The sequence below is a fragment of the Melopsittacus undulatus genome, chromosome 1, assembly GCF_012275295.1.
Source record: "Melopsittacus undulatus isolate bMelUnd1 chromosome 1, bMelUnd1.mat.Z, whole genome shotgun sequence".
NCBI classification, from domain to species: Eukaryota; Metazoa; Chordata; class Aves; order Psittaciformes; family Psittaculidae; genus Melopsittacus; species Melopsittacus undulatus.
The window spans coordinates 130,645,401-130,659,132 of NC_047527.1; the positions used below are offsets into that span (position 1 = coordinate 130,645,401).

A 13,732-nucleotide genomic window follows, 5' to 3' on the forward strand; every position below is an offset into this window, starting at 1 on the left:
CTAAAAAGAAGTAATAATAAAAGAAAATTGTGATTAGCTTTCTGATTTGTGTGGTCTTACAGTTTAAAGTTGCATGGTGTAGTATATTAGTGCAATAAAAAGCATAATGTGAGAACCACAGAATGTTCCTTCCACATGTTGGAGCAATAAAGTTTCATTAAAACCCTGGTATCAAAACTCTGTATATTCACCTTCTATTTGTCATCCAAAGCCAAAAATACCTCCCCCAAGAATTTTTCACATATAGTAAGTGAACAGGATGTGCTGTGCTAATCAAGTCTTCTTCCATTGTTTATCTGGGGAGTTTATGCACTTCCTTTCCAGTGCTTGTAAACAGTATCAACCCATTAGTAGGTTTGTCACTTCATCATCTCAGACAGTGTTTCGGTTTGTGGGTTTTTTTAATCTTTTGATAGAACAGATCACTGTTCTCTCAAGGATACTGAAGAATCAAATGTCTGATAGCTACTTCAGAATAAAATATTTCTACTTATCTTGCAGTTCCATATTTCTGTGGGAAGCAGCAAAAATAGAAAGTTGTGGTTCTATTACAAAACAACCTGTAGGCTGTCTGTGACAGTTGCCCTATAAGACCTATTAAAACCAAACAAACTGGAAAAATCAGGTTAGGAACCTACGTATAGTAAATGAAAACTGCTGTGTTTGTGACATTTATAGTTTTTAATAAGCCAGTTGTTTGTTTTGGTTCAACAGTATATGGAATGTCTTTGAGCATAAACAATTTCCCATCACATTCTTTACTGTAGATACTTCTAAAGATCTGTGTAGGCCAGCAGCAGAAAATTTCTTCCTAATGTTCTTACAGAGGCTACTTTTTAAACATGAGTGCATTTTGTTTAGATTTATTTTTTTATTCACAGTCTAATTACACGGATGTTGCAGAGAGACCCAAAGCGAAGGGCATCTTTAGAAGAGATTGAAAACCATGCGTGGCTCCAAGGAGTTGACCCTTCTCCTGCAACAAAGTACAATATTCCTCTTGTGTCATATAAAAATCTCTCTGAGGAGGAACACAACAGTATAATACAACGTATGGTCCTTGGGGATATAGCAGACCGAGATACAATAGTGGAGTAAGTTACCAGTTCTATATTACATTATCAGCTTTCTATATGCAGTTTGTTTTGTACATCTGTCACTTACTTAAAGGATGTCATGAAAACCTGGGCACTTCAGTGTTTAAGTATCAAGCTGTTCAGTTTACAGACAAAATATGACAATCTTGCTGTGTAATAAGGTATTGCGGGATGAGAAATACTGAAGCAGTCCCAACCTTAGGAAAAACATTTAGAAAAGTGTGCTTGAGCAGTGTTTAATTTCTGCAGCAGTTTGCCACCTTGAGTAAATGTAAATGCTTTGGAATCCATGCTTCTACTTGTGCTTCATATCTGACACATAGCTGGAGGTGATAGATTCTGGTATTTTTCCATTAGTATGTTACCTGAATCTTCTGTTAACTTAAAATACTATTCCTTTTATCTACATAATGCAAAAGTCGTTGTCATTGAGTGAGCTTGCCAGAAAGCTACAATTTCTTCTAATAGATTAAAACACACAAATTTCTAAAATATTATCAAAATTGAAAGAGGACTTAAAATTGTGTTTTCTATTTGTTTGTGTTTAAGCTGGAAAACCTGTCTGTTGGTGTGTGGGGGGAAGCATTAGTCTTACTTAAGCTTTTAGCTGCATAACAGCTGCATCCTTTCTTGTTAGAATGTCTGAATGATGCTTACTGCTTAATTTTACCACAAGCTTAATGTGGCAGCCCTAAAACAATGAAGGTTTTTCCTCCAGTTGTTGCATTAACAAGTATTAGTGCTTTGCGGTTGTAAGTGCTAGTGGCCATTGCTGGGGTACAGCATCAATTGAAATAAAATTTTATCATTTAAAGAATATTCAGTAAAGGAACTACTCCTTAATTTCTTTTTGGATTATATTCTGAGGATGTCGTCATCCTACTTAAATTGAAATTTCTAGACTTCTTGTCTCTTTATTTTTAATAAAACCAAGACATGCTTGTCAAAACATCAAAAATACACAGATCTGCTTTCAGGCACTCTTCCTGCTCTGAGAAGTACAGCAGGTTGTGTGAGATGCATGTCCAGTTTTGAGAAAACCATTGATGTATGGTTTATTTCATGTCGTGTACTTTCCTCAGGGCATTGGAAACTAACAAATACAATCACATCACTGCTACTTACTTCTTACTAGCTGAACGGATTCTGAGAGAAAAACAAGAGAAAGAAATTCAGACCAGATCTGCAAGCCCCAGCAACATCAAAGCTCAGTTCAGGTGAGAATTCAGGAATCTAAATGGTTTGGGGTTTTTTGGGTTTTTGTTTGGTTTTGGGTTTTTTTTTTTTTTTTTTTACTTGCCTGACTGAGAATATTACTGAATTGCTCAAGTACTAAAATATTTATTCATTGCAAATCTTAAATGTCTTTGAAGTGCTGTAGACACTTCAGAAGCTCTTCAGAAATTAGTTACCAATAGTATCTTCAATTCCTACAATTTTCATGAAATGACTAATCAATTTGAGGTCTCTCTCTGAAGCAGCAAGTTTTCACACCTGCTAGGAAAGGGTGTGTTCATTGACCTCAGACAAACTTGTGTATATAATATGTTTGGAAAAAAATCAGTTGCATAATCCATAAACTTACTGATGGGCAATTAGTTATAAATGAGAAGTCACTCTGAATTTGATGTTATGGTTTAGTTGTTAGCTTTGATTTTTTTCATTAGCTGAACATCCTCTAAATCAAACTTAAGAGTAAACATTGGTAGGTTATTTTATTTCTCATGTCAGTTGATATGCCTGTTGTCTAAGGAAAAATACTGAAATAATTGCTTTATCAGCCATTTAAAGACATTGCAATAGATACTCTTTTAATTATTTATTTAATTGACAAAAACATGATGGAAAAAACCTCACAGCAGTGTTCCCGGAGATTTTCAAAGCTTCAGACACAGGAAAACTAAAGGGGGAAGTGGGGTTTTGGCATGTAGTTGGGCTGGACACATTCAACCAGTCCATTTGATCTGCAGCCACTTACCAGAGCATCCCTTATGTTCGGTTACAGCAGCATATCCTTTAAAAAGAGCAACTCAGAAAAAACAAAACCAACCAACCAAAAAAAACCCAAAAAGCCCACAAGGCAAGTAATATAGTTTCCATCAGCACATTGCTATTGGCGAATACAACTTTTGAGCGGTTACTTTTGTTACACATTCTGGTTTTTCATTTCCTGAGTGAAAATGGTAGACTTTTACCAGGGATCTACTGGTAATAAAAACATAAAACTTTATTAGCCCATCTTGACAACCTTTCCAGTGAAGGTGGATGCTGTGCTGAGGCATTTCCATCAATTTTTCTTCTCTAACCTCCAGCCTCTTCAAAAGTTGCCTTTAGGTAAAATATAACCGGTAACTGTTATTAGCAACAATTGTTAGTAGCTATCTGTTAATGAGAAAACAATGTTAAGTGCTTGTGCTGATGTTCAGAGTTGCTGCCTGCCTTCAGAGATGTTAATCTATTTGTAGGATTTGAAGAAAAAGACAAGACAGCTTGTTTTTTCCAAAGCTTTCTTTGTGTACCTTTCATGCAACACCACATGTGAGACAATTTAATAGGAATGATAAAAGGGACATATATGCTGTGGTGTCCTTCTGGTATGTATGCATGTAGTTTTTGGCCTAATCAATAAAAGTGAAGTACTACTACCCCAAGTTCAATATAGAATAAATGGACATTTGTTATAAATTAGGGACACACAATTTGGAAAATAGGTGAAAGATACATTGTTTCCATTGGTTGTCACCTGGGATTTAGGCTGGGATTTTGGAGGCTTTTAGAGGAGTCTTTTTGGAATACCATTTCATCTACCTGAATAATGAGTTGTTTCTCTCTGAACCTTACTGTGGTTCTCAACACCTTTGTCATCTCCAGATAAAACTGCATTCTGTGGGTTGAACTGGAGCAGACTGAAATTTTGTTGCTGCTCCTGTAAGATCATTCACTCAGTAATCCCTTATGGAGGACATTTTATCTTGTGCTCAGTGGTTAGGAGTACTTTAGAGGAGTTCCTGTTGTAGGCAGCTACTCCGCCTTACAGATTTTTCTTTTCTCACGGGTAATACTCTAACTTTCCCTCTGCAGTTCTCTCTTTAACCTCAGTTTCTTTTAAAAAAAGAAATCCAAGCAGAACATCAAATGTACTTAATACTAAGTATTAGTTGTAAAACAGATTACTTTAGAGGAAAACTTTCGAGTTTACCTTCAAATGCAAATTGCAAAACTACAAAGTCTACTTTGAAATTTTGTGATTTTTTTTTTTTTCTTCTGCATCAGTGTCACTTTCAGTAGAAGAGCTGCTCCAGTTGTATAAGGAACTAGAACAAATAAGTTCATTGAATCTAAATCTTGGTATGGATTTGTAAAGTTGGAGCTGTTGAAACCTGCTTTATGAATATGATTTTTCTTTTCATCATAAGGACTTGCACATGAATTTGGGAACTCTAGCCCTTAATGGTCCCAGGTAGTTTTTCCTTGTCTTCTGGATGGTTCTAAATTCAAAGTGTTTGTATAGAATGACCTTATGGAAAAGACAACAAAATAGTGATTACTTTGATTTTGAGACTTCAGAAGATATTTAAAAAAAAAATTAACTTATGACCTGGAACTTCTCTTCTGCCCCACTCTCCCCCCAGGCCTTCTGAGAATAAGGGGAGAGGGAAGTGAAGGGAAGCAAACATGCATTGCTATGAGAGGTAAACATACTGTAGTGAGGAGTTTTATTGCCTGGAAATAACAGGACTGTTAGATACTATATGACTATACTATGTGACAGCCACAGAACTCTCTTCCTTTTTTTGCTGATAAACCAGTATGTTCTTATAGCATGGTAAATTCTTGGGAGATTTAGATCTTCATTTTCTGTAATTTTTATAGTTATGCTTCTGACTTAAATAAGTCAGTTGTTTGTTTAAAATACCCAGCACAGCGCCAGTAATCAGAAGACTAGATCAGTGGTTCCCAGTGTTTCAGGAGTCACCCTAAGACTGGGCCTAAAGGAGGATGCCAGTGTCTCAAACCAAAGAGGGCCACAGCCAGGGCTCTACTTGTCTGGACAGCTTGGATCAGAGCTGCTGATTGGGTGACCTCTCTCAGGCAGAGCCTCTCCTGGAGGGAAGCTGCTGTGAGGCCACCAGTAGCTCCCAGTGAGACAGGATAGCTCGTGCAGCTCATACCAGGGAACAGACTGTGCAGGCTCACATGGGTGTCAGGGTTCTGGTGAATTTTGTGTCACTGTTTTGAAGTGCAAGCTTCAGTTTTGCTTATCAAACCAAAGTGTGCAAGTAGGCTGGATGAGTTTAATGTTGACTTTTCTCAAGTGTTCTTCTTCACAGCTCATACAACTGGGGAGGTAGTTGTCAGTTGTTACCTGTGTAGACAGGCATCTCACAGTTCAGTATCCTTTTCTATCCAGATTTTATGAGCCTTGAACAAATGCAGGTATTTGAAGGGGCTTCCATTAACTCCGAACACTTAAGAAAACACATTTAGAATAAGAATAGCAAAGAATAGCAAAAAAAAAAAAAAAGGTGTCTGACCTTTCCTTGTTTCTTCTCATAACGTGGCAGAGATCAGGAAGTTGGTATGATCCTTCTGTTTTTGTATGCAGTCTGTCCAGGCAGGTATCTGGGGTCACACTGGGTGTGAAACATTCTCTGTTTCCCCTCCTGCTTTATTCCTATGCCTTCCTTCTGAACTGGGCTACAGAGACAGGCAGCCCTTTCTTTTGGAACACCCAAAATATGGTTGGGAATGTCTTGTGATAATGTTGCCTATATCTCAACAGAAGAGGTGTCTACTACATCTTTTCATGCAGTATGCTGGAGAACTTTAATTATGTAAAGTTAAGTGGCTGGCAAAGTCTTTTACATTAGTGGTAGCTCTTAGTTTGAGAGGATAGAAAACATTTCTTGGTCTCCACAAGAAATATGTGACTTATGCTGAGTGAAGCAGTTGAAGGATTATTCAGTATTAAGGTGTTGGTCTTTTGGATTAGGCTTTCAAAATAGACTGACAGTCTTTGTTCTTAATTTATTCTGTGTGCACTGTAGCAAAATTACAATATATACTATTTAAAGTAGAATACAAGTCATTAGATACTCTCAGATATTGGAGATACGGGTTGCTAACTGTAAAACTGACTTACACTCAGATGTTACTGTAATTTTGATTTGAGCTAATGCTATTACATGGTTGTAAATTTTTAGCTTGGATTTACAGTGTATTCAAATGTCATACTCGTAAGCATTGTGAGTCCTGGATTCATGCAGCTGTATTATTCCAGCTGCTTAGCCAAGGACAAATAAATATATGATCTCAGTTCATGTGTGTTTAAAAATAGAGGGGATTTTGTAGAATAGAGCTTGGTCTGAATAAGATTTATTGAAAATGAGATAATTGTTTCTCCTGACTCAGCTTTTCAGTCTCACTCATGTTAATTCAAACCTAAATTTGTATAGTAAGGATATTGGGGAAAGAAAATAACAGAAGCTTCAGATTAAAAGGTGTTTGCAATACTAAGTTGTGCTTGAATCAGCTCATATCATCCTCTAGGTACTGGTTGTGTTATAATTGTGTCAGATTATTTTATTTGGGACACAAATTTTTGAAGGGGTTTTTTTGTTAGTGTTTTTTTTATTATTGCTTAATTAATTTTCTGAGAACAGTGAAATCTTAAGGTTTCATTTGACAGTAATCAACATAATTTCTAAAGTATGCTTTTGTATATATATTCCTTTCAAATAACAGCATTTCTAAAGGAATGCACATTCTCTAAGAATGTTTCCTTTTCCTCAGTCACTCACTGCTATTATTTACAAGCATGCCATTCTGCAGACTATTTGTGTGGCAGTACTTGGGCTTCTCTTGTTCAGATCTTAAGTTTTCTTATTTGGCACGATCTGACTTCTCTTTCATCCTTTCTAATTGTTTACGTAGGCAGTCATGGCCAACAAAAATTGATGTACCTCAGGATCTGGAGGATGACCTTACAGCTTCTCCTCTCTCCCATGCCACTGTTCCTCAGTCACCAGCTCGCACAGCTGAGAATGTTCTCAATGGCCACAGGAGCAAGGTCCTTGGTGATTCAGCAAAGAAGGAGGATATCCCTGAGTTAGGTGGGCCAGCACTTTCAGCAGTCCCGTCTGTGAGCTTAAAACCCACCACAAGTGGCCGCAAGTGCTTGTTCAGAGTAGAAGAGGATGAAGAGGAGGATGAAGAAGATAAGAAACCTATTTCTCTTTCTACTCAAGTTGTTCTGCGCCGTAAGCCCTCAGTCACAAACCGACTTACTTCAAGAAAGAGTGCACCAGTCCTCAATCAGATCTTTGAGGAGGGCGAGTCAGATGATGAGTTTGACATGGATGAGAACTTGCCCCCAAAGCTCAGCAGGTTAAAAATGAATATTGCTTCACCGAGCACAGTGCATAAACGCTATCACAGGAGGAAAAGCCAGGGCCGGGGCTCTAGCTGCAGTAGCTCAGAAACAAGCGATGATGACTCGGAAAGCAGGAGACGCCTAGACAAAGATAGTGGGTTCACTTACTCATGGCACAGGCGGGATAGTAGCGAAGGGCCACCTGGCAGCCAGGGAGATGGAGGTGGACAAAGCAAACCAGGTAATGCAAACGGAGGAGTAGACAAAACAAGCCCAAGTGATAACAACAAGGGTGGTGGGACCCCCTCTGGTAGCTCTGGCGGTGGCGCCAACAACACTTCAGGTTCCACTCGGCGATGTGCTGGATCTGGAAACTCCCTGCAGCTGTCGTCTAGAAGTGCAGGGGAACTGGTTGAAAGCCTGAAGTTTATGAGCCTTTGCCTAGGCTCGCAGATTCACAGCAGCACTAAATACATTATTGATCCTCAAAACAATCTGTCCTTTTCCAGTGTAAAAGTACAGGAGAAATCAACATGGAAAATGTGTATAAGCTCCAGCGGAAGCTCAAACCAGGCTTCGTCCCTGGGCAGCCTAAAATATTTTTCTGACCAAATGTCAGTCACAGCAAACAAATTTGAACGGATAAAGAACAGGAACTTGAAAAACAATGTGCTACAACTACCTCTCTGTGAAAAGATATCTGTGAATATTCAGCGTAACCCAAAGGAGGGGCTTCTCTGTACCTCCAGTCAAACCAGTTGTTGTCATGTCATTTGACGATGACCTGATTTTAGTAGCTTGATCTATTTGACAGCATCAATCTTCCTGTTCAGAGCTGTGAACACCTTGTCATGGACCCCCTTTTGTTGTCTTAAGATTTTTAAGTGAGCTTTGAGCAGTTATTTATTACAATTTTAATTTTGTGTTTGCTTGATGGTATGACAGTGCATGGTCTTTGCATGCTGCTAGCAGATCTGTTTTTCTTTTTAAACAAAACAATATTTTACTGTGTAATTTTTACATTTATAATTTTACTATGAAAGATCTGGATTAAATTAATACAAATATCTGGATCCTAATGTAAATGGAGCACTTAGAAGTTTCCTGTTCTGCACTTAAACTAGAGAGAGAAGCTTTTGTTTGCTTGTGAAATGTTAATTCTTGTTCTGACCTTCTGTGATAACTAAAATATGTGGTATGTGGCATACTTCTATGTGTCTGAAACAAAACCAAAGCAATAATGTTTTGATGCTGAAAACTCTTCAGGGAGCTTTCAGATGTTCCAAGGCTTGTACAAAGCAAAGGTGCACTGAAAATTAGTGATCTTGATGACAATTGTAAACCCACACCTGTTTGTCTTAAGCTATGATACAGATAAAGTTGTGGCTCAAAAATCAAACTAAAAAGATTTTTTTTGCTAGAGGCAGTTTTCTTTCTTTCTTTCTTTAAAAAAGCAAGTAGATTTGTAAGGCAGCTTTCTTCCATAGAAATGTGTTAATATTACAAGCAGACAATCTTTTTTAATATAACAAAGGTAAACTATTAAGTCTATTTCTGAGTTTTTACATGCTAACTGAAAATAAAAGTATTTATATGAATTACTTTGTTATTAGTATATCACGACACTTAATATTTTAGGGGTTTACCCTTGTGGACCTTTTCCCTTGTCTTCTCCTCCTCTCCCTGTTATTTCAAGAGGCAATAAGGGATGGAAAACCTTTTAGGTAACTGGATTCAAACTTAAGTTTTCTTGTCATTTACATATTTCTCATTATTACTGTTTTTAAGACTTAAGATACTGCTGTTCCCCACATGTGTCCTACTTATTTTCCCTCAGTAATAATGCTTTTTCATACAGTCAGTTTAAAATAGCATATAGGAAAGTATTTATTTTGCAGCAATTAACCTGTCGGATTTCCCATTGCCACGCCAAGGTCTTGATTTAGAGTATTTCTGCTCAAAAGGAGACTTGACCAGATGAACTAACTTTGTGGAATTTCATTATCTAGGATAAAATATATTGCAGTTTCCTAGTTTTGGGAAAGGCAGGAATGTTTATTTTTTTCATGCTGTGCACTAGGTTTTCTAAGCAATGCTGATGAGACTGGTGGTAGTTATGTAGCAGTGCCCTGGGCAGATGATGGGTGTCTGGGAGGAGCTGTCGCTGTTAAGCATCCCCTAATGCTTGCAGAGTGGTCAGATATGAGGCATTTCACATCCACTGCAGAGGGAGCAGAGCACCAGAGAGCAGCGTCATGCCTGGTCACAGTTTTGACAGCCCTTGTTGATCAGACTTTACTGAGGAAGCATGAACGGTGTTGAGTGCTCTGACCCTCACTGGGGATTTTATGTTCTGCTTCCTAAGCAAGGTAAGGACAAGTGTTTTACTCCTTTCTGTTTTGAACTGCAGTTGCAGTTTAGTCAGTATGACACTTGTTAGAAATTAAAAGCTACAAGGATAGATGTGTGGGTGAAGCCATAGAACAGGTTTGCTTGCCATTTTTGAGCAGGGATCTTACCAAGGGCCAGAAATGCGATGTGTGTTTCGCAGACAGTGAGCGTAACATCTGAGTAGGCGATAAGTTTATGAAGGGCATTGGCAATAAACTTATTTCTTGCAGCTTTTTTCCAAGTATTGTAAATACACTTTCCTGATATTATGTACAGCCTTGGAATGGCACCTGTTAACTAACCCCAGGTGTATTTTGTTTCCAATGTTTTTATATACAACTGTATATATGGTGCTCATTTTAGAACAGCTGTGTTGACTATTTATGCTGCATAGTTGTATCATACATAGCCTTAGAGTTGTGTGTGGCTGGTTGAACCTTGGAGTGTACAAATGTTAGTCTGAGTGGTGTCCTTTACCCATTTGTTGATAGGTGAATGATTGTGCATGTGGTGTATGTTGTGTTATGTTCTCATGTAAAAGGAAGGGCAAGAATAAGCACTACAGTAAAGATAATATTGGACCAAACTATTTAGAGCAAGTAAACAGTTTCTTGTAGCCCTTAACATGTCTTTAAAGGTTGCATATAGTTAGAGTAGTGTAAAAATTAAATATTGTGGAAAAACAGTCTTGTATTTTTCTGTATGTGTGTATATAAATATATATATAAAAAATAATGTACCTCTAGCAACTTAATCTGTATTTAAGACATGACAATCTTGACACAGAATTTTAAGAGCAGCAGTCTAAATAAGGAGAATCAATGAACAGAAATAGAAAAAAAATCATCACCAAGAAAGAATCTGTGTGTTAAGAGGGTACAGAAGTATCACCTGATCTGATTGCTTCCAGCAATGTTTGGCTTTTGTCGTTGTATAAACACTCACAGTGTGCGACAGAGATGGAAAATCTGGTTAATAAAAGCAGTATCTTGATTGATGCTTAAGCTGTGGTTTGCACGTCCCTGTTTCTGCTGGGGCTTGGGGTGCAGGGGTGGCACAGGCAGCACATCATCAGTGCTAGCCAGGTTCACAGAGGGTGATAAATTTGAGCAGAAAGCAGTAGATACGTAAGCTCAGCTGTTTTGAAATATAATAAAACCACAGCATGGCTGGGGTTAGACATGACCTTAAGATCATCCAGTTCCAGCCTCTTACCTTGGAGGTTGTGTGGGGATGGATGTAGGTTTGCAAGCCCTGAGTCTTTCTCTTGCACAGATCAAAAGTGTTCATTTGGGTTTAAATGCTGTCACGGCTGGCATCTGCTCAAGCAGCTCTTCAAAGTTCAAAGGCTGAGGTGGCTGCCGCTACTTCAGCAGAACCTTAGGAGGGTTGAAGAGCTTTAGTGAGCTTCACAAGTTGCTATCCTGCTGAAGAATGCTGCTGCACCTGTGCAGCTGCCCTGTGGGCAAACCTAGTGCTGCTTGGGCAGTTCAGCAATGCAGCACACAGCAGGTTTCAACAGTTTCGATACAGCAGTTGCTCTGTGTGTGCCTGCAAGTTGCTCAGTCCTGTCCCAGCCCCACATGCCTGTCATACTCATTGGAGAGGGGGAGCACTTCCACTGCTGCAGCTCCTGGGGAAAGCAGTGTCCTTCATCTGCCTCAGGGTTCCCTTGTTAGATAAAGGGTGGGTTGTACACCCCTTTCTTGATCTGCAGAGGTGCTTCTGTCATCTAGTACTGATTTATTTAGTGTGAAGATGCAAGTTGAAGTTCCAGCAATATAGATTGTTTTTAACCCAAACCTAACCCAGTATTCTTGTTTGCCATGTAAAATGGGTAACAGTAAAAACCCAGATGTAGAACTGGGGCATGCTGACTGCACACCAAATGCTAAGGCTGCACCCAAGATGTAGCACTGCAGTATAAGAGGCAGCTCTGCCTGCATGCACCTGTTGCGCTGCTCCTGCAACAGGTAACACCATCCCTGCAGTTAATTCCACCTCATTAGAGCAACTGCTTCTCAGAGTCCCTCTTACCACAGTGCCCCGTGCTGCATTACGTTTCACGTGCTGGAAAACCTGCTCCTGAGCATTCAATCTCAAGTGGAGTCAGCACAGACTGCAATAAACAACCACAATAAACAACTGCAATGCCGAAGCTCAAGTCCAGGCGTGCACTCTCACCCTCCTCTTTTGTACCCTGCCATGCCTTAATGAGCTGCTCATTCCTGTATTTCTTCCAGGGTCCTGTGAGGAGAGGGCAAGTGCTGGTGTGTGAAGTGCTGGACTGGGCTGGAGGGTTCTGGGACCATCTCCAGTGACCCCATGGAGCCATCTCTGGTGAGATGCAACTGGGATCACTCAACACCACCAGCTCTTCTGCAGGGATATATGACTGCTCAGGAAACAAGCTGTAAACAGCCAGGGATGGCACAGACACCAGGTGCTTGGCATGCTCACTGGGATTAATGGCATTCAGCAGGTTAGGTAATTACACACAACTAATGTGTGATTGCTTTATGATGGGCTGGTTGTGTGAGGCTGTATCCACAGGCTCTTGCAGCTGGGACCTTGGCCACCACTGGTGATTGAGATTCCCAACTTTGGCCAACGTAAATGGGGAGGTGGTGGGAGTGGGCATGAAGCCACCAAGAACCTCACAGGGCCAGGACTTTGCCTGAGCAATAAAATGGGTGACAAATGTTGTACCACCTGCCTTTTTATGACGCCAAGGCCAAGCAGCAGCATCTCAACATCTGGTACATGCAGTAATCTTTCATTAGCCAGCTGGTTATACAGCAGTCCCAGGGTACATGGCCAACAAGAACCAGAGAGCAGGGGCAAACCAGGATGTCCTAAACATGAGTAACAGCCAAGGCACCCTGACAGCCTTTCCCATGTTCAGTTTACGTGGATGAATCAGATCTGTCACTATTTCCCCATTACAACTTGCTGTCAGTAAAAGGTGTTTGAGTAATAACACCTTGACATGACTGTACCTGGGAAAGTGTAACAGTGGCTCACCTGTCAAGTGGGCCCTGGCTGAAGCCAGCCCAGTTCCCTCATGCAGGGACACTGTGGGCTGCACTGCTCTTCTCCAGAGCCATGGCTGCTCTCTGCCGGAAGCACAGCCTCTGGCTACTTTGTTTCTGAGCTTAAAACTGTAATTACTTGTAACAAGGTGACTCAGTTGAGCCTATCTGTGTGCATTACAACTGACGATTTCTGTAAGTCAAGAATCCTGATGTGGTGACAAAACAGTCTATTACACTGACGGAAAAAAAAAATCCAGATGATGTCTGTTTACTTTCCCAGATGGTAGAAAAATTTCACCGCATGAAAAATTTAATGCTTTAGAAGACTGTAAAGCATGGGGTTTTTGTAAGGACTTGACAAGGCTCTCAGATGTGTCATGTCAGATCTTAGCAACTGATTGCAGCAAGCTGTTGTGTAACCTCTTCCTATTCCCTTCCTCTCGCTACTCTGTCTTAAGAAATGCCAGGCTGGGGGAGGCAGAGGGCAAGGATCCGTTTTCCTCTCTGGGCTCTTGCGTGCCACAGGCCTGGGAGAGGTTCAGCTCAGCACTGCAGACGTTGGAGCCAGAAGGAAGGGCGTGCCAGGATTGCCCTCATCACACCACGATGACAGGAGCCATCACTGCTGTGTTTAATATGGAGCAGCAGGTGCAGGGCTGGTAGGCAAGCTGCTGTGCGCTGTTGTCATCCTCCTGGCTGAGGCAGGGGACAGAGATCCTGGGAAAGGCATATGGTGGCATTAGGCATGGCTCCCACTGGCTTTGCTTATTGGTGTAAGGAAGTAAACGATCAGTGCAAGGCTCCCAGTAAGAGTTGAGATCAAATCCCTCAGGCCT

General features: G+C 40.2%; 1 protein-coding gene across 3 annotated transcripts in view; it reads left to right on the plus strand.

The window, feature by feature from the left end:
• The window catches only part of SNRK (SNF related kinase), a 42,460-nt gene extending 31,595 nt beyond the window's left edge, over positions 1-10,865 (plus strand). For all 3 annotated transcript variants that reach the window (XM_031052362.2, XM_031052364.2, XM_031052363.2), the window contains 3 exons: positions 882-1,094; positions 2,180-2,314; positions 7,032-10,865. In XM_031052362.2, coding sequence (XP_030908222.1) covers positions 882-1,094; positions 2,180-2,314; positions 7,032-8,247 — 1,564 coding nt within the window. In that variant the 3' untranslated portion in view covers positions 8,248-10,865. The remainder of the gene's footprint in view (positions 1-881; positions 1,095-2,179; positions 2,315-7,031) is intronic.
• Positions 10,866-13,732: the final 2,867 nt, after the last annotated feature.